Source organism: Pelodiscus sinensis, chromosome 14 (genome assembly GCF_049634645.1).
Source record: "Pelodiscus sinensis isolate JC-2024 chromosome 14, ASM4963464v1, whole genome shotgun sequence".
In the NCBI taxonomy this organism is placed as follows: Eukaryota; Metazoa; Chordata; order Testudines; family Trionychidae; genus Pelodiscus; species Pelodiscus sinensis.
The window spans coordinates 45278770-45298174 of NC_134724.1; the positions used below are offsets into that span (position 1 = coordinate 45278770).

General features: G+C 39.2%; 1 protein-coding gene across 3 annotated transcripts in view; it reads left to right on the forward strand.

Annotated features, from left to right (window-relative positions):
- The window catches only part of LRRC49 (leucine rich repeat containing 49), a 128972-nt gene extending 109917 nt beyond the window's left edge, over positions 1-19055 (forward strand). For all 3 annotated transcript variants that reach the window (XM_075897737.1, XM_075897738.1, XM_075897739.1), the window contains 5 exons: positions 4066-4303; positions 6452-6637; positions 10802-10911; positions 14128-14281; positions 18013-19055. In XM_075897737.1, coding sequence (XP_075753852.1) covers positions 4066-4303; positions 6452-6637; positions 10802-10911; positions 14128-14281; positions 18013-18216 — 892 coding nt within the window. In that variant the 3' untranslated portion in view covers positions 18217-19055. The remainder of the gene's footprint in view (positions 1-4065; positions 4304-6451; positions 6638-10801; positions 10912-14127; positions 14282-18012) is intronic.
- Positions 19056-19405: the final 350 nt, after the last annotated feature.

The window sequence follows — 19405 nt, forward strand, 5'->3', positions numbered from 1 at the left end:
CAGAGCCTGGACCTGGCATGGCGCAGCCGTGGAGCCCCAACCTGGTGCAGCAGCAGCGGGGCAGCCACAAGCCCCTGTTCACGGGAAACCCCAGCTGGGTGCAGAGGCAGCAGGGTAGCCATGGAGCCCTGACCCAGCAGGGCAGCCACAGTCTCCAACAAGAAGCAGGATAGCTATGACTGGGGAGCCCCAGCCAGCTGGCAGAAGTGGGCCTGAGCCAAGCCCAAGCTCTGAAGCAGCAGGGCTGGAGCAGAGCTAGCCAGAGGAAAGGGAAGTGTCCTTGGAGGCCTGTGGCAGGGCACCTCCCCTGATCCAGCAAATTCTGTCATTCGAGACGGGTCAGGTCCTGAGGATGCCGGATCAGGGAGGTCCAACCTGTAGTAATGAGGCAACTCACAATTTGTGAAAAATTGAACCAAACCTCTCCAGAAGTGAACACATTTGATATTGATTAGTTAGAAAAAGAATAGCTCTGAGCTATAATTTATCTTAAAACTACCAGAATTAGTCACTTTAAAATATAGTAGATTTCCTTCAGGCCAGAAGAAGCTGAGTGTGTTGTGAGACTATTAGACTTAAGTGTCTTGCTGATCTTCAAAAATTAATTGGGTAATGTAGGTCAACCGAAAGAGATTTTGAAGGCTTTTTTAGGAGCAATAACTTCTCATGTCAGGTTAAGGAAGTAGGTGGAATGTGTGGCCTCTGTGTGTAGCAGACGTAGGGTATGTCTACACTACAGCACTAATTCGAACTAACTTAGTTAGAATTAGTTAATTCGAACTAAGTTAATTCGAACTAACGCATCCAGACTAAAAAACTAGTTCGAATTAGCGTTTTGCTAATTCGAACTAGCATGTCCACACAGAGTGGACCCTGAACCGGGGTTAAGGATGGCCGGAAGCAGTGCCGGCAGGGCATCAGAGGAGGACTTAGAGCGTGGAGATGCTGTCTCAGGCTAGCCGAGGGCTGTGCTTAAAGGGACCCGACCCCCACCCCGGACAGACAGTTCTCAGGGGTGTCCCGCTTGCAAAGCAGTCCTGGCTTGGATTGCCCGGATTACCCACACTGGGCACATCACAGCACTCGGCCATCAGACCGGCTGCACTTGCCGCAGGCTGCCATCTGGAGAGAGGGGGCAATTGGGGGGCTGCAGGAGAGCTTCCATCCGCAGAGCCAGCACAGTCCTCCCCATCGGGGGCTCGTACCCCATTCCTCCCTCACCTCCTTCCACTTACCCCTCCCTAGCCCCCCTTCCTGATGTACAAAATAAAGGACAATTGTGTTCAAAAATAGAATCTCTCTTTATTGAACAAAACTGGGGAAGACTGGGAAAAGGAGGTGGGAGAGGGGAAGAGAGAGGATGGGAGAGGGGAGGGCAACTACAATGATGAGGGGTTTGGAACAGGTCCCATATGAAGAGAGTCTAAAGAGACTGGGACTTTTCAGCTTAGAAAAGAGGAGACTGAGGGGGGATATGATAGAGGTCTATAAAAGCAAGAGTGGTGTGGAGAGGGTGCATACAGAAAAGTTCTTCATTAGTTCCCATAATAGAAGGACTAGAGGACACCAAAGGAAAGTAATGGGTAGCAGGCTTCAAACTAGTAACAGAAAGTTGTTCTTCACAAAGCAAAGAGTCAGCCTGTGGAACTCCTTGCTGCAGGAGGCTGTGAAGGCTAGAACTAGAACAGAGTTTAAAGAGAAGTGAGATAAAGTGATGGAGGTTGGGTCCATGGAGTGGTATTAGCCAGGGGGTAGGAGTGGTGTCCCTGCCCAAAGTTTGTGGAAGGCTGGAGAGGGATGGCACGAGACAAATGGCTTAGTCACTGTCTTCGGTCCATCCCCTCCAGGGTCCCTAGGGTCGGCCGCTGTCGGCAGACAGGCTACTGGGCTAGCTGGACCTTTGGTCTGACCCAGTATGGCCATTGTAGGCTCAGGGTCGGGGGTCTCAGTGGACCACCTTGATTTTCATGCACACCTGCTCCTGGGTGGCCAGGCTGGTAGCTCTCCTGCCCTAGACGGCCGCTTTCCTGTTCCTAGTGCAGAGGTCGTGGACAAGGTCCACGATGTCTGCACTAGACCAGGCGGGTGCCCGCCTCTTGCGGTCCCGGGCAAGCTCCTGGGAGCCGCCAGCCTGGTCCCGGGAAGAGGTGGAGGGCTGGGGGGTATCGGGTGGCTGGTTCGTGCCGTGCCAGGTGCAGGGTCTGCTAGCTGGATGCTGGCAGGCTTGCACCTGGCATGGGCACTGTAGCCAGCCCGTGCTCCTTTAAGGGGTCCGGGGCCGGGAGGGGGGCAATAGAGTTTCCCTGGTGTTGGCCAGAGTGGCCACCAAGGCAAGCTGGGGAGGGCTAGCCTCCCACTAGTTCGAATTAAGGGGCTACACACCCCTTAATTCAAACTAGTAAGTTCGAACTAGGCTTAGTCCTCGTGAAATGAGGTTTACCTAGTTCGAACTAAGCGCTCTGTTAGTTCGAATTAAGTTCGAACTAGCGGAGCACTAGTGTAGCGCCTATGAAAGTTAATTCGAACTAACATCCGTTAGTTCGAATTAACTTTGTAGTGTAGACATACCCCCAGAGTGTTTTACTGCAGGGCTAAGAAAATGCTTTGGTGGGTAAAAATTGATTCTTGTTTGGTAGAAATAAATCAGCCTGAGCCATGATACCTGAAAAACAGTAACAGTATCTGAAACATTTAAATGGTTGTCCACGACACCTTTACATACTGTTGCTTCAACATGAGAAGGTGCGTTAATGGGGGGAAAAAAACCAACCCAACCTTACAGCTGGGTGATAATCGCTCTAAGGCCTATTCTATAGCCCACAGAAATTAATGGACCATGTCCTACTGATTACAGTGAGCATTGATTGAATCAGGCCCCAAAAGAAGAATTGTAAGTAGAAAGTACTTGTAACAAAACATTTTCCCATCAGTGTCTGACATAAGATTGTAGATGATACAATAAGGTGTTGAGATAAAGTAGATAGTCTTAGGGTTGGATTCAGTGTTTTTAATGTTAATCTAGAGCTTTAAGTTGTTGAGACGTCACCCTTGCTTCCCATTTCACAGGATTAAATCAGGTCAATAAGACCCGAGATGTGCAGGCAATGACTTAGTATTCTCATCTTTAAATTAAATAATGTTTTAGACAGAAAACATGGCCAAGGTTTTTAAATAGCAAATGATGCAATTTTTAAGAAAAAAACGAAACTGCTTATTTATTCAATGTCTGTGATTAATAGCATTATTATCTCTCTTTGGTTTTGTAGTCCTGGAGTTTGATCTTAAGACAGGGTTTGATCCTGCAAACAGTTACCAGTGTAATGGGATTAATTACATGAGAAATTGTTCATGTTGAGTAAACTTTTACAGCAGGGATCAGCAAAAGGGCCTCCGTGCGCTGTGTACTCCTAGCAGGGCAGAAGAAGGCTCCCCCACTACCAGGCCCTAAGTCTCCTCCTATGCCAGAGGCATGGGCCCCTTGGGGGAATGTGGGGTGGGGGCAAAGGCACTCCCTCACCAGTGATTGGTCTGGGGGTGGAGAACCCGAAAATATCTTGGTCATGCTCCTTCTGCTCGATGCCCTTCCGCTTGATGCCCCGCCCCTTCCTGTGCGGCTCAGGGCCACTTAAAATATTTCTGAAATGACCCCTGGCAAAAAATTATTGCCCACCTCTGTTTTACAGGTTCGAGTCCATAGTTTTGTTCCCTGAATTTGAATGTAAAGTCATTTGAGCACAGTTCTGCTTGTAAAAATCAACACTTGTACAAAATAGTCGAGCATCTAAGTCACAGTTTTAAAATGCTGATTTTGGGTGCCACAGGGTTGGGGTGCCCAGTTCCAGAGATACTATTAATCCACATTATTTGACAGCAGTGGGAACTGCCAGTCAGTGTCATCTCTGAAAATCAGGCTCTAGGTCCCAAATTGGAAACCCAAAATTAGTGGTTATTTTTTAGGTTGTTTTTCTAAAGTGTAGGCCTTCTCGAATATTAATATTCATTTTATTCACATGCCACAAAAGAGATCATCTGGTTTATATTGTATCTGTTTGTTTCCCCTTACAGGTCTCTTGATACAATACTGAGTGATGCTGTACAAGGCTTGTCTGTCCTTGATTCTCACTTAGTCGAAGTGGAAGGAGACACTCTTTACTTGTATGGTTCTGGAGCTCTGGAATCTCTGGATCGAAACTGGAGTGTACAGACAGCTGGGACTGTCACCACAGTCTCTTTTATGTTCATAGAATTTGATGAAATTGTTCAAGTGCTGCCAAAATTGAAAAACAGATTTCCTAATTCTGCGGTAAGATGTTTTCTCTGAAAAGAGCAATCTGAATAGCTACAGAATATTTGGATAATCTTTATTAACACCTTATTTTGGTAAAGTAACATTTAGTCTTCATCTCATTATCACGTATGTATATGAATCTGAGTTATTTATATAACTCTTCAGCTTTGTTTATATTGTACTTTTGACTTGATAAGGCCTTCTTGATTGAGGAAGATTCTTTAAGAAGAATTGTAAGAGGGAATTGAGGGATTCTGCTTAGGTGGGTAATTTATTTCTGATGCAAACTTTTTTGGCCCTTCATAAAATAGAAAAAGGTTGCTAAATTGAGAGATGGAAATATACTTTGATGTTGTTGAGCCAAGATTTCCATGTTTCAAGAATTATTTATGAATCAAGGTGAGGGTTTGAGCAACTGGAGACAGAAGTTAGAAGTGGTGCTGGTTAAGCAAAGAACTCTCTGGAGTTCAGAGAACAATAACAAGCAAATGTGCAGTCTCTGACCACATTACCTTGAGGCAATGTGGGTCTGTAAACTCCCTATAAATAACATAAAACTAGCTAGAACAGTATAAACAGGATGTCTCATATACCTTCCTAGCTCTTTGTCTTGTTTTCTGGTCAGCATACTTCTGTCTGTCCTTATAAAGATACCCCATGGTTTTGTTTTGTTTTTTAAATAAGGTTATGAGTTTAAATGTGTCCGCTGAGGTAATTATTTCCAGTGCTGACCTCAGAATCCAGGTTTTAAACCGCCCAAACCTCATTCTGGTATCTGGCTCATCATAGACTGCTTCTAGGAGTGTTAGTGAAATAGTGTTGGAAGGAGCAACAGAAAGGAGCGAGCCCATGACTTGTGCAGCTGGTACAACCAGAAAGTAATCAGACTGCATATGCAAAATATGGCTTGCTTCTTTCATTGCTTACAATGGAGATTAGGGATGTTAGTGACTAGTCAACTAACTGATAAGAAGAAGCTTATCGGTTAGCACTATCGACTAGTCGCATGCCCCCAGCTGCCGCTCTGCATTCTACAGCACAGGGAAGCCGGTGCACAGAGATGCTGGGTCAGTCCCTGCTCCGCAGGTCTCTTATCACTGAGCATACAACCCTCTCCCTGTCCAGCTGCCACTCTGGTTTTTACAGCACAGGGAAGGCGGCTCACAGAGACATGGAGTCAGTCCCTACTCAATGCGTCTTTTAATAAGAGACTTCCCTGTGCTGTAAAATGTAGAGCAGCAGCTAGGGAGGTTATGCTGAGAACCAGCGTGAGCCAGACTGTACACTGGAACTGCCTTCCCTTATCGACTAATCAAGTAGTCAATAGATTTTTTTTATGGACTACTTGATTAGTAAATTAATCACATTTTAACATCCCCAGTGGAGCTATATCACACTCCTTTCTTTCGATACAAATTTTAAACAAATCTTGTTGAAACAGCACTTCTGTAGCGGAATGTGGTGTTTTGCCCCTTTTATTGCTAATGACCCAAGAAATCGCATGATGGCATAATGAATATGCATGATTAAACCAGTGATTAATCTGAAGATTTGGGTACTATAGACGTGTAACTTAATCAAAACAATTAATGCAAAGTGTCTGTCTTAAGTGAGCATGACAATTATACATACTTGAAAAATTGAAGTTTTCAGAAAGGTGTAACTATGCGTACCAGTTAATGCCTACTGTATTTTTACATACTTTAGTACACCCTTGATGAATTTTCATATTTTTTATAAAGGTAGAGTGCGCTTATTTTTTCAAGGGAAGACGAGTTTAAGTGCAAAGCTTTTCCCACTCAGAGACCATCAGCGGTCCGTATCGGTGAGATCTCTTATTTTATTTTCCAGTGTTTATTTTGATTTCGTGCATACAAAAAGGAGAAGGCTTCTTTTTAAAGTGGGACTGCTTCATTTGCCATTTTGTTCTGAAGAGGTATTAAAAGCTCTACATCACAAGTGATTGCATTTGCTCAGATGGACCTAAAGCTAGTTAGCCATGTATGAGGAGAATTGAAGTTGCATGGAAGGAACTGAGCTAAACTGAACTTGATGTCTATAGCATAGGTGTGTTGCCCTGTTATGTGTCTTCCTCAGTGAATTTAACATAGTTCATGTCTGGTTTTTTTGCTTTTTGCTTTTTTTTGTTTTTGTGTGTTATAGCATCTGAAGTTTAAGGAGACAAATATTCTCATGTTGCAGCAGTTTAATGCATTAGCACAGTTGCGTCGCATTGAACAGTTGACTGTTGACCCTCAGGGAAATCCAGTTGTTCACTTTACTCTGTGGAAATACTATGTTCTGTTTAGACTGAACCATTTTAACCTGCAAAAGATAAATGGAAGTGAGGTAAGAGAAAGTCATATTTCTTTAAGACTGCAAAGAGTGCTTCCCTCTCAAAAATATTCCTATGAAATGAATGCTTATTAATGTAAAAAACAGATTCTTGTTTCATACATTTTTATATTGGCTACATAGTCATCAAATTAATAGAGCCACTCAATTTATTCTTGTGCAAAAGTAAAAGAGCTATACATATGCTTCCTCATACAATTTTCTTTGTTCTTAATTGCACAAATTTAATCTGTTGTTTTTAGTTATGTAGCCCCAGAAAATAGTGTTGCTATAAGCTCTTGGTAATTGCAAAAGACAATTCAATCCAGTTCATGAGCTATAAGAGTACATGTAATAAAGGAATGCAAGTCAATGTATTATGTTTATTTGTATTTTTTTAAAACGTGTAAAGAGTTCATACACTTCAGCTCTTTAGTTTCTTGTAACAAGCTTTTCTCTGATTTGTTATAATATATTTGAAAGGAATTTAAATATTGCACTGGAATTTAAAGATTGGAGAGTGAGTGTGTGTGTGTGTGTGTGTGTGTGTGTGTGCGTGTGCATGCGTGTGCATGCGTGCGTACGTAACAGCTTGTGTTAGTGTAGCACATTATTATTTATAAAGTATTTTTAATTTCAGGTGCAGCATATATGTGAAATCTCAAACAGAACCCTTGATTTTTTTTACCTCTTACACAAAGTCATTAATTGTTTTAAAGTGAAAAGGAGTACATTAATACTGGTATACACCTACACTATGTGGAAAACTACATCTTATCTGTATAAATGTATACCCCTGTCCTCAAATTCAACTTAGGGCTCAATCAGGCAAGGTGCTGATAATTATAGTCCTGGTACAATACTTAAATACGTACTTAAATTTAAAAATGAGATTAGTCAGGTGCTTGACAGTTAAGTATATGCTGAAGTATTTTGTGGGATAATGGCCAGGATACTCAAAACCTTTCAGGACTGAATCTTCACTTTGCATTTGTGTTTGTTATATTAGTGGTTTTTCCCCACCTATCACTTGATAATTGCTGAGGGTCTCAGTATCCCAGTTAATGATCTTTCCAAATGTACAAAAGCTTCAGAGGAGTAGCTGAGTTAGTCTGTAACAGGAAAAACTCAGCTATCCCTCTGAAGCTTATCTACTCACTGTCTCTTTTTTTCTTCCTCTACCCCCGCCCCCCTTCCTCCTTCCCTTATTTTTTCATGGATCTGGACTTTCAACACTCCTGTCATCTGAAGAAGTGGGCTGTGCCCACGAAAGTTCATGATACCATCTACATTTTTTTGTTAGTCTTTAAGGTGCCACTAGACTATTTTTTATTTTTTAAATTTTTCCAAATGTTGTTTGTACTGTTAGCTAACTATTGTAAAATACTTTGGATAAAGTCGCCATATTAAAAACCCTTAAAAATAATTGAAGTATTGTGTTCTACAAATAAAAGCACACAATTCATATTTTAATATCCATAGGGACTCTTTCCACAGCAACCACAGAGCTGAGGCTGGTAAGAAGGGTGGTCTCTCTCTAGCAGCTACAGTCTTGTTTCTGGGGAAGGTCGCCTCTTTCTCTGGCCTCCAGAGCCCTGCATGTTCCAAATTCCTCCCACCCCCAGCTTTAAAGTTGGGATTTTTAAGACTGAATATGACTTTTAAAAAAAAATTTCAATATATATTTTGATGACAGATTTCAAAGGTAGCCATGTTAGTCTGTTTCGGCAAAAATAACAAGGAGTCCAGTGACAATTTAAAAACTAACAACTTTATTATGGCATAAGCTTTTGTGAGTTTCAACTTGCTTCATCAGATGCATGAAATGAAAGAAAATGAAACAGATAGTAGGGGTAAGAGATGGGAATGTTACATCAGAGCTAATTTAATCAGGGTGGATGTGGATAAGAGGGTGAGAATACCTAACGTGGAAACTGACCTATGATAATGAGGGAGCCATTCCCAATCTCTATTCAGATCTGTTCCAATGGTGTCCAGTTTGCATATGAATTCAAGCTCATCCATTTCATGTTGCAGTTTGGTCTTGAAGTCTTTTTGCTGGAGGATGACAACTTTCAAGTCTGTAACTATATCTGTTTCAAGTCTGTGATTCAAGAACAGTAATATACAAAAATCAGTGGGGAAGCACTTTAATCTCTGTGGACCCACAGTTACAGACTTGAAAGCTGCCATTCTTAAGCAAAAAAAATTCAAGACCAGACTGCAGTAGAAAACTGCTTAGCTGGAATTCATATGCAAATTTGACACCCTCAGAATGGGTTTGATTAGAGATTGGAAATGGCTCACTCATTTTGATCTGAGGAAGTGGGTTTGGCCCACGAAAGCTCATCATCTAATAAACCATCTTGTTAGTCTTTAAAGTGCTACATAGTCCTTCATTTTGCTTCATTACCACAAGTAATTTTTCTGTAGCTATTTTCACCTTCTTGTCCACAGCCACTCTGATTGAATTAGCTCTGTTGCAACACTCTTGTATCTATAACCCTTTTATCTGTTTCTTTTTCTTTCCCTTCATGAGTCTGATGAAATGAGTTACATCTCACAAAAGCTTATGCCATAATAAAATTATTCGCCTTTAAGGTGCCACTGGATTCCTTGCTGTTTTAAATTTATACTATGTATGTCTTTTGTTGTAAATCACACAATAACTGCACCATTTAAAATACAAACAAGGTTTTAGATTTTAGTGAGTTCTTTAGCCTGCAACTACAAGAAAATAGAAAATAAATCCTCTCTGTTTATCCCACACCTCATTAGAAAAAATCCAAGAACTTGGGCCTTTCAGTATGCTGTCAACAAATTTTGAAAAGAAAACATGAAACTTATCTGGGAGCCAAACGTACACTTAAGAAAAAAGCTGTGTGCAAACTAATGCCAACTCCCCTAACAGTCTCTACTCCTAGGACTCAATCCTCTTTTAATGTGGTTGCACAAGTGTTAATTTCCTAATCCAGACAAACCCATGGACTACATGATTCATCTGAAGAAGTGGGTTGTACCCACAAATGTTCATTGTACCATATATATGTTTTGTTAGTCTTTAAGGTGTTGCTAGATTATTCATTGCTTTTTAAGTTACAGACTAACTCCGCTACCCCTCTGAAACTGTGGACTACATAACCGAGAAGTGCACATTTAATTAGTGGAACTTTACAAAATGTTTAGCAGCAAAGATTTAGTTTCCATATGACAGTGTAGATTCATTGAGTATTGTATGCATATTCTCTTGACATATTATACATCAACAAGGAGCACTGATAATGCATCTGAGCTTCCCTAAGTGCTGTTACTATTACAGCCTTTTATTTCACTCAACATTAGCATTCTTATTTAACATTCGTATATTTTACAGTAGCATAATACAATGCAGAGAAAGAAGACATTAGACAAGGGGAATGTTTGATTTTTTCACTTTTATTTATATGTCTTATGTATGGTGAGAATCATTACAGAGCTTGGCAGAGAAACTTGAGCTTTGAACACACGTTTAAATACATGGTGTCATTTCAGTAACAGTTTGAAATTATTTTAAAGACACATCTTTAACTTTATGCTGGAGCAACAGTATAGTTTCTGGGGAAGAATTAATCTTACTGGACTGGGAATGGCCAGCCAGTTAGCCCTTACAGAAAAAAGAAATCTTTCTTTAAAGACTGCCCCATAGAGTTACCACAGAGAGACCATGGCTTACTTTTTCATCATTTAAGTATTTAGAGGCCTTTCATGTCTGCATCACAATTTGATAAGAAACTTTTCCAATATTTCTCCGTAAGTTTATGCAACATAGTAAAGAATTAACCTGTGTGGGCTTCCACTCAGGGTGGAAGAAAGGGCCATTTCATGAGCAGTATAATGAAACATGGAATAATATATTGTATGCATTAAAGTTTCCCAAGTTGACAGAAAATAATAAGTAAAATAAGCAAAAGTAATGTGTGTGATTGCTCTTTGAATATATTGAAGATGCCAATAAAAATAAATCTAAGTTTCGAAAAAGTCATACAGATACATTCTTTCCTTTTTTTAAAATATTCCTGGAATATCTCTGGTATGTAGTGTTTTATAGCACATATTTTAACTGTTTTGATTTATGCTGGTCATTTCTGGACATGATCAAATTTTATTATTTGTGAGTTTTCCATTCCTATTTTTTCACAGGTTACTCAGAATGATACAATAATGGCTGAAAGGCTCTTTGGCATTCTTGCATTTGTGGCATCTTCTGAATTGCCCCAATATCGCCTGCTTTCACTACTTGGAGAATCCAGGTAAAAGTTATTTTATATGTGTTAAGAAAGAATACTTACAGTTCTTTCAAAATGAAACTTTTTGATACAATGAAGTAGTTATTAAAGAAAACACATAAAAAGCTCAATTTACAAATTGATTTATGCAATGAACTTATAGGATGATAAAGAAAATAATCACAGAGAGAAATTTTACTTTACATTTCAGCAGCTCATAGTGTCAAAGATCCTGTACTATAAGTGTGAATTAGAAATTTTTAGCATCAACTGCCTTTTTTTCAGATCACCACTAGTTCATTACACGAACAATCAGGCTGTTTGGGTATTATATTAACATTATAAAGAAGAGCAAAAGTAGCTTTCATACTGGCTTGTATAAGGTTGTCGCATCTCAAGCACACCTTGTCCTGAGGCAGTGTGGCCCAATGACCACCATCTATAACAGAGCCCTGAAGTATAGGGCAGCCCAGCCTAATGGCTGGAGTCAGTAGTTGGGGACAACAGCCCTGGTAGCAGGGCCCGAGCCCAGCCTAGTCCACCGGGCCTTGACTTGTTCAACGGGGAATATAACTGCAACATGCTGAGCTCATTCAGGTGGGAAATATCATTCCTGCACCCTCCCTGGGTCACTTCCTACCAGAATTAACATGGGTATGCTCCATACGGTCTCTGGGTCCTCTGGTTCCATAGCACCAGTGTCTTGGGCTCCTGTTGGCCAGGTCTCTGGGTGTGGTATCTCTGGAGCTTCTGCCGGAGGTCCTTCTCCTCCACTGTCCTGCCCCAACTGAGCTGAGCTGCTCCCTTTTAGACTGCTCTAGCCCTTGCAGCATGCCCAGCGAGGCTGATGGGTAGGACTTCTTCCTCCCACAGGGCATTAAGCCCTCTTGGCGCAGTGCATAGTAAACACACACCGTCACACAGGCCAGGTTTGATCTTTCTTTCTTTTACAGGTTATAAGAACTGTTCATAGTTCTTCATTGGGTATCACGCAAGATTAATTGGCTAAGGACATTTAATGAATGCAACTCAGCAGGTGCAGCTCCAGAGTACCTACTCTGGTCTGAACTCACTTTGCTTGAGTCTCAGAGCTGGGAGACTGCAGTGAGCCAACATCAGAATTAGTGCTCCAAAGCCTTCCCAGTTCTTATGTGGCAGGTGGAGACCAGATCTGAATAGAGAAAGAGATTTCTTGACTGCTTCCCTCTTACTCCAGAAAAGCCAATACTTGTATTTTCTTAATTCTTATTCCCTCCAGGCTAATGTGCTTTCTTCTGGTCCACTTCTATGTTATTTTGTTTATATTTCTGGAAATTAAAAAAAAATTATTTTAAAATGCTAAAATTGCCTGGGGCAAGAAACTGATGGCATGGTTGGAATATGCAGAGGACAGTGTGGAAAAGAAGAGAATGCAGGGAATGCCTGCTATGATCTGCTATCCTGAATTTTCCCCTTGGAATCCATGGAAATTCAGGGGTATAAGGCCTATTATTGTTTGAATCTTGACAGGGATACATCTCCTTAGGATATATATAAAGAAGAATTATTAATACTAGCTCAGGGCAACCAGTCCAACTAGTTTCACTCCACAGTGCTACTGTCCTGTAACCTCCTACATGTTTATAACATAATGGTGTTTCCTATGGTAAGCTCACATGGAGTCCTGCTCTCCCATGTATTGCTTGTGCCCCCAAAAGATCTGCCTTCATCCCTGTCCCCTACAACTCATTCATAACAGGTTGAACGTCTCTGGTCCGGCACAGACCACGAAGGTTGCTGGACCAGAGAGCCCCAGAAGGCCGGCAGCAGGGAATAGTTGGCCTTGGAGCCCCTGTAGCCTTGGGGCTAGCTGCAGAGACCTTGTGGCTTCAGGGGTGGCTGTGGCCCTGTGGGGAGGAGAGACTGGTGATCTGCTGACAAACCCCAGGAGAGCCCAGAGTCTTATGTCCCCAACCTGGCCGAGAGTTGTTGGCTTATGATACTGCCAAATATACATTGCTTATTTAAAGTATGAGAAATGCTTTGTTTTGGAAGGCAGATATTTTTATTTTTTTGTTTTATTTTGTTCCAGTTATCCATAGCATTTCTGTCACAAGCAAGTTTACCGCCAATTGTTTTTTGAAGGTCTGTTCCATCTTGTGGTGTTGTTTTCACATTTACATGTTTTATAATTCTTTACAGTTTTATTGCTTCCTCTGAAGATCTGAAAATACTTAACAAACATTTATTAATCCTCACTAGAGGGCTGTAAAGGTAATGAAAACAGATAAGATACTACGAGCTCTCTAATGGTATATACAATATGGATTTTTTCACTCACTGCTAAAATGCAGCCTCCTAAACATCTGTTTAACAATATACAAGAATACTGGTTAGTTTCAGGACAGAAAGCAAAGCTAACCATATCCAGTTGAAACTTCAGGAGGGAGATGATGAAGGCAAAATATAAAAAACTAAGAAGAATTAGTCCAGAACTCATGAGCTAACATACTCTTCTGAAAATCTCTTCACAAGTAAAATGACAAATATTACACAAATCCTTCTTCTGTATAACATTACTAAAGAAAACATATTACATTGCAGAAATCTTGAGCACTTTCTTCTTCATTGACAATTAGTATATAGCCATACAAGTTGAACAGATATAACTTGTGTATTCATGTGCTGTTTATGTATATGCATTTCTGAGATAGGACATAGTCAAAGATGTACATACATGTAAGTTTACCATTTTGCTGATTCCAGTGTCATGTATTGGGCTGTACATATTGAGTTACATACTGGAGATACAGAAATCATTTTAATGGCTGTTTTATAGTTGAAATATGTGAGCATTCACAGTTTTGAGTTTGACATTGTAAAATAAAAAGTATTTAAAAGTTTGTGGAAAAGAAGCTTCAGTGGTACATCTAGATTTCTGTGGATATTTTTACTTTACTTTACCTTTCTTAAGTTGTGAGATTTGTTTTTCCATTTTGGAGATGTGTTATGGAATGTGTCTAATCAAGCATTTGTCTTAATAATCTGCAGTTGTTATGAAACAAAATAATGGTGGATATCTTTGGGACCTTCTGTATATCTCAAGGCCACAGGATGCAATAAACCAAAAACTCCTAAAGTCAGTGTTCAAAGGGAAAGTAAAAGGAAAGGGGGGTTCTGCATAAATGCATTAAAAAGCACTTGCACTTTATAACATCTCAGATAATTAAATCTGTAAATCTTTTTACGGTCTTGCTACAGGAAGAAACAATTCTGTTATCTGCTAGAGGCAAAGGGGAAGAAATCTGGTATTGTTAGTGAAGAAAGTAATGACAGCAGAAGAGTTGGAGGAGAAAATGCAAATCGAGCTGTACTGAATTATACCACAAAGGACTTTCAGACAGAAAAGTTTGAGGTAAATGGGTTAGTTTGAGGATCCTGTGAAAATCATATGCTCAGAAAATCCCACATTTTTTTGAGTGGCAGTTTTGATATATTTTATATGCCTGAGACAATGTTATTCACTTTCACCAACTGAAAGAATTTACAGAGTAATTCCAGACTTCCCTGGGACCAAATGACTAACGTCCGTCTTATAGCAATGTTGCCATGGAATATCTGCATGCAGGGACAATTAAAATAAACACATTTTTTAAGATAAAGTGTACAGACCAGTTTCTGCTTTCAAATGTGCTGGCTTGGCTCCCACTGACTTCAGCCCACTGACTTTTCAGCCAGCCTTCCTGCACCCCAAAGCCCTCAGTCCAGTTCAGTTCTACTCTGCTTGTGAGCACCCTCTCTACCTTCTGGACTTAAGCATATTTCGAGAAATTATCATTATACTGTCCTTGTAAATTATCCTTCTACTAGCCCTGTGTACAAAGATCACCCATGAAATTCTGTTGTATGTCAGTTTTAGTGGGTGTCTTTAGAGTGTTGGTTTTTACATATCTCTGTGTATTGTATTTATGTTTCTCCACCACATGATCAAACAGTTCAGCTTACCATGATAAAAAAAAGCAAATATACCAGACTGCAAAGCAGCCAGCACTGTTTTCCTTAGAAAAGGGTGTTACACCCATTCTGGAAACTTTTGTGGGTCACACATTTAGCATATAGGACTTGTACATAGAGTATCCAAGTGTAGCCTTGGATTTTCTCACCAATCTTTGGTGCCATTCAAGGTGAATTTATATAGTACCTAGAATAATGGAATATGATAGTATAAATCAGCACAGTTTTTATAAGGTTACAAAACATTTCTGTCACATGTTAGAATCCTGTAATTGAAACAGAAGATTTTAATACAGTGCTTCCCAAGAGACTGTTAGAGACCTATTGGTATATGGAAAGATGCATCTGGCATGATAAAGCAAGACTGAAGGCAACATTGATTAATAATAAATAATCATTTCTCAGCTTGGGAAAAGGTTATCAGATCAGTACAGGGGGTTAGTATTCTTCAGTGTAGAATCAAACCATGACAAAATTTGTTTAAATCTTGATAGAAAAAAATAAACTTAGTGCAGCCCAAATTTCAATTTAAAAAAATAACAGACTGTCTTGTTTCAACGGAGCACATCCTAGATTTGCTTTTCTGGCTATAAACCCCTGTCCTTAGGCAGAAGGAGAGAACATCTTTTCCCATCTCTTCCTTTTGAGGGGTCAGCCTTTAATAGCAGCTGCCTCCAGTCTCTACTGAGATACATTCTAGTGCCCACATTTGTCCCTTGCTTACTCCTCAGGTTTATGGAGTATATAAATCTCATCATAATGCTGGCAAGTAAATCAGTAGTACAAGTTGACCTCTCTAGTCCAGCCCTCTTGGGACTTGACAGGTGGCAAAACAGAATTTGCTGAATCATGGGAGGTTAATTATTGTCTAGCACAAGGGTGGATAATCTGTTTAACAGAGAGAGCCAAAACAGCGGCAAAGAGCCACACCAGAATTGTCAATCAAAAAAAAATAAAATAAAAAGCCCCCCCCCCCCCGAACAGAATTGTCAAGCAAAAAACAAATGTTTTTTTTTTTAAAGGACGCCGCCCCTTTAAGACAGCCACCATCTTGGGTGCCATTTTTAAAACCCCGCACCTCTGACCCAGTAAGCACAGGGAAGCTGTGGGGGAGCCAGTGGAAGGCGGGGGTCACTTGGTGAGGGCGCAGGAGCATCTTCGCAAGCCACACTTTTGGGGGGCAAGAGCCACATGCACTCGTGAGCTGTGGGTTGGCCACAGCTGGTCTAGCAGCATTACCAACACTTCCACTACTTACTGGGCTCTTAGAAGACATTTAGAGGTAAATTAGAGCTAAATAACAGCACAAAACATTGAGCGAGGACTGGTGGCTGTAAATGAACTTTATGGGATTGTGGGAAACTTGGCCACACCCTGCTCACTAAAATCATTATGGGCCACAGATGTTGCTGGATCCAAAGAGTGCTGGATTAGAGAGGTTCAACCTGCACATACTCAATTTGACTATTGTGTTGAGTTTTGGTCATGTCATCTCAAAAAGGATATAGTATAGTGGCATAGTGGAAGAGATTAAAAATACCAAAGCTGTTTAGTCTTGAAAGGAGTAGTAGTGATGAATGGTAAAGGTTATTAAAATAATTAATCGTATAAACTAGTGAGACACTCCTGTTTGCACTTTACCAGAATCAGAGAATAGTAATAAAATAATGCTTTAGTGTACATGTGATTATGTAAAAAATATACATGTGTTTTTGTTACCAATAGTAATTCACACCTTGTCCTTCATTATGGTATTCCATATATGGCTGCCGATTTTACTGGTGGTCCCAAGGGAAAAGTAAGATAGGCAATAACTGCCAATTCCCGCTTCCCATTAACAATAAACTGACATAGTAAATGTGATCAAGGCAAACCTAATTACTGAAGCCAGTAGATTTATTGATTAATAAGTTTTCAAACTAAGCAGCTGGAAAACATTTACTTTCTTTTATCTCCCATAAAAATGTTCTGAGTTGTTTTCCTGGGCCAAGCTATGTCCTAATGTTTTTAACAATACTGTAAATCAGATGGATTATGCATTTAGCACCAGTATAACTATTCAAAGGACATCTTATGGCATTTTATGAAAATTCTCCATAAAAAGGAATTAGAATAATTGAAGAATGACTATAATATGGTGCCAGTAGTTACTGCAAATGTATTTTTTAGCATGAAGTTTCTAGAAGTTCAGATCATTTTTGTACAGTGCATACTGTATGTTCTACATAGGCTCGACAGAATTAAGTGTTGATTTTTTTTTATAAATAAATCAGTGGAAATATTGATTATTTTAAGGATTTGTTTTAATTTTTATTTGCTTTTTCACAATTGAATGAAATTATAGGTTAACATTTTTTCAGTTTTCTATTGATTAAAATTTTCACGGTTGTGGAAAGTTAGAGGGGGCCAGCTAATAATTTAATGACAAAGGCTGAGATTTAAAAAGTTGACATTTTATAACCATTAAAACATATTGTCAATATCACATTTCAAAATATAAACAGTAAATATCCTTAAATCAAACTCTAAGCAGCATTTTCTTATTTTGCTTCTCTCTAAATTCCTGTCAGCATCAGTGGAAAAGGTGAAATTGGCATTTACTCATAAAAATTTACTTGTACAGTATACACACATCAGGAAAAATATCAAAAGGTACATGAGTACTAGTTTATTTCTCCCTACTGTAGTTTACTTTGCCATTAGAAATGTTATGTGGGCAAACAGATATTTTCCTGTGTCAATGTACTTGCAGTACCTAGATTAAAAAAATAATCTACATTTGCATACTATGGATATCACTACTATCACCCACACCAACAAAAAAAATCCAATTTTGTTAGAGAAAGTTAGTATTAATTACTTCTAAATGGAATTTCAAATAAAAAAAATTGAGAGTGGTTAGTAAAATGGTTGTAAAGCTTGGTTCTATGGCCTTACTCATTAAACAAAACAAAAAGTCTGTACACATTGCAATTCATTTGTTACAGAAGAGCATGGAGGGTTCTGTTTTTGTGCAGATCCCTATTTTCTGTAGTGAAACAAAGTTCTTTTGACCCATTTTAATAAAACATTATTGTTATTTAGCCTTTTTTGTCATTTTTTTTTGTAATCTATAATGGTTCTTCTATCCAGGAAGTCAAGGAGAGAAAGAACTTTTGCCAGACATACATACAAGACTTAGTGAAAGAAGCTGCTGACATCAATATGAAAAATGAGTCTCTGCAGAAGCTGTGGCCTCAGATGTTCATTGAGCTTGTCAGGGATGCAGTGATAGAAATACGCAATAAAAATTCCTACATGAAACTCTGCTTACAGCGGATCACCGATCAAAAATAGCAAAGCTGATTCCTGCTGACTTGCAAGCTGTTTGTTTCAGTATTGTATGGTATATTTCACAAAGACATAAAGCAAAAGAATATAAAATTACCATCACTGTAGGACTCATTTTTAAAAGATGCCTTCAAATTCAATGAAGTCTGTTTTACAGCTAATATGTCTCTCTCTAATTTTCAAAACAAAAGTTTTCTTTTATACAGGTTTTCTTGTATAAAATTCTAATTGCATCCTTAGCTAAAGTGAGGAGACAGAAATAACTTGACAGATATGCCATGGTTTATTAAGTCTTTTGCTTTTTGTTGATGTTGATGCTACTGCTCTAGTGCTAAAGCATTGATTTAAAGGAACAAGTTCACACTGATGCTTGCCTTGTGCTTTTATTGAACACTTTTGAGTTGTTTTCTTTTTGACTATATGCTGCTGTGGTTAAAAATAATTCACAGATAAGAATAGTGGTTTTTTTATGAGTGTAAGCTAATAAATTATTATGTTTACATGCCCTGAACTTAATTATTTAAGACTTAATATTATTTAATACAATGGATTAGAAAACTATATGTTGTCAGTCAAGTACTGTTATAAAAAGAGAGCAATTTACCGATATTAAAGTAATTGCAGATCCTCAGCTACACATACTGTTGTGCTTGTTTTAATTCCTGATATTTGCCATTAGCTTGCTTTTACGTCTTTATAAATGTGAACTGTAATATGTAAAATGCCACAGTAAAATAAGGGGGCTTTGCTGAATGTTATCATTGTTCTATTAGCATATGTATGCTAAATAATCATATCATTAATTATTTTGCCTTCCAGCTAATAAATGATAAATTTCAAACTCACCCCACATTCTTTGAAACATAAGGCATGGAATCAACATATTAAATTCCATCTTGAAACAGGATGTTTCCTTATAAGAGCTTAAGGCTGGACTTTTAAACATATTTATATGCTGAAAGATAGGAAAATAATGGGGTTGTGCCTATTTGCTTAGCCACTTTTGAAAATCTCATTGGGTAAAAGCTTGCTTCTACAATATACTCTAGACCAGTGTTTCCCAAATGGGGTTCCGTGAAACCCTGAGGTTCCGCGAAGTGAAAATAAGGGTTCCGTGAGAAAACTCCATGACAATAACGTTTTATGATTTAAAATAATATTTAAGAATTTATTAATTTTATTGAAAACAATTTTA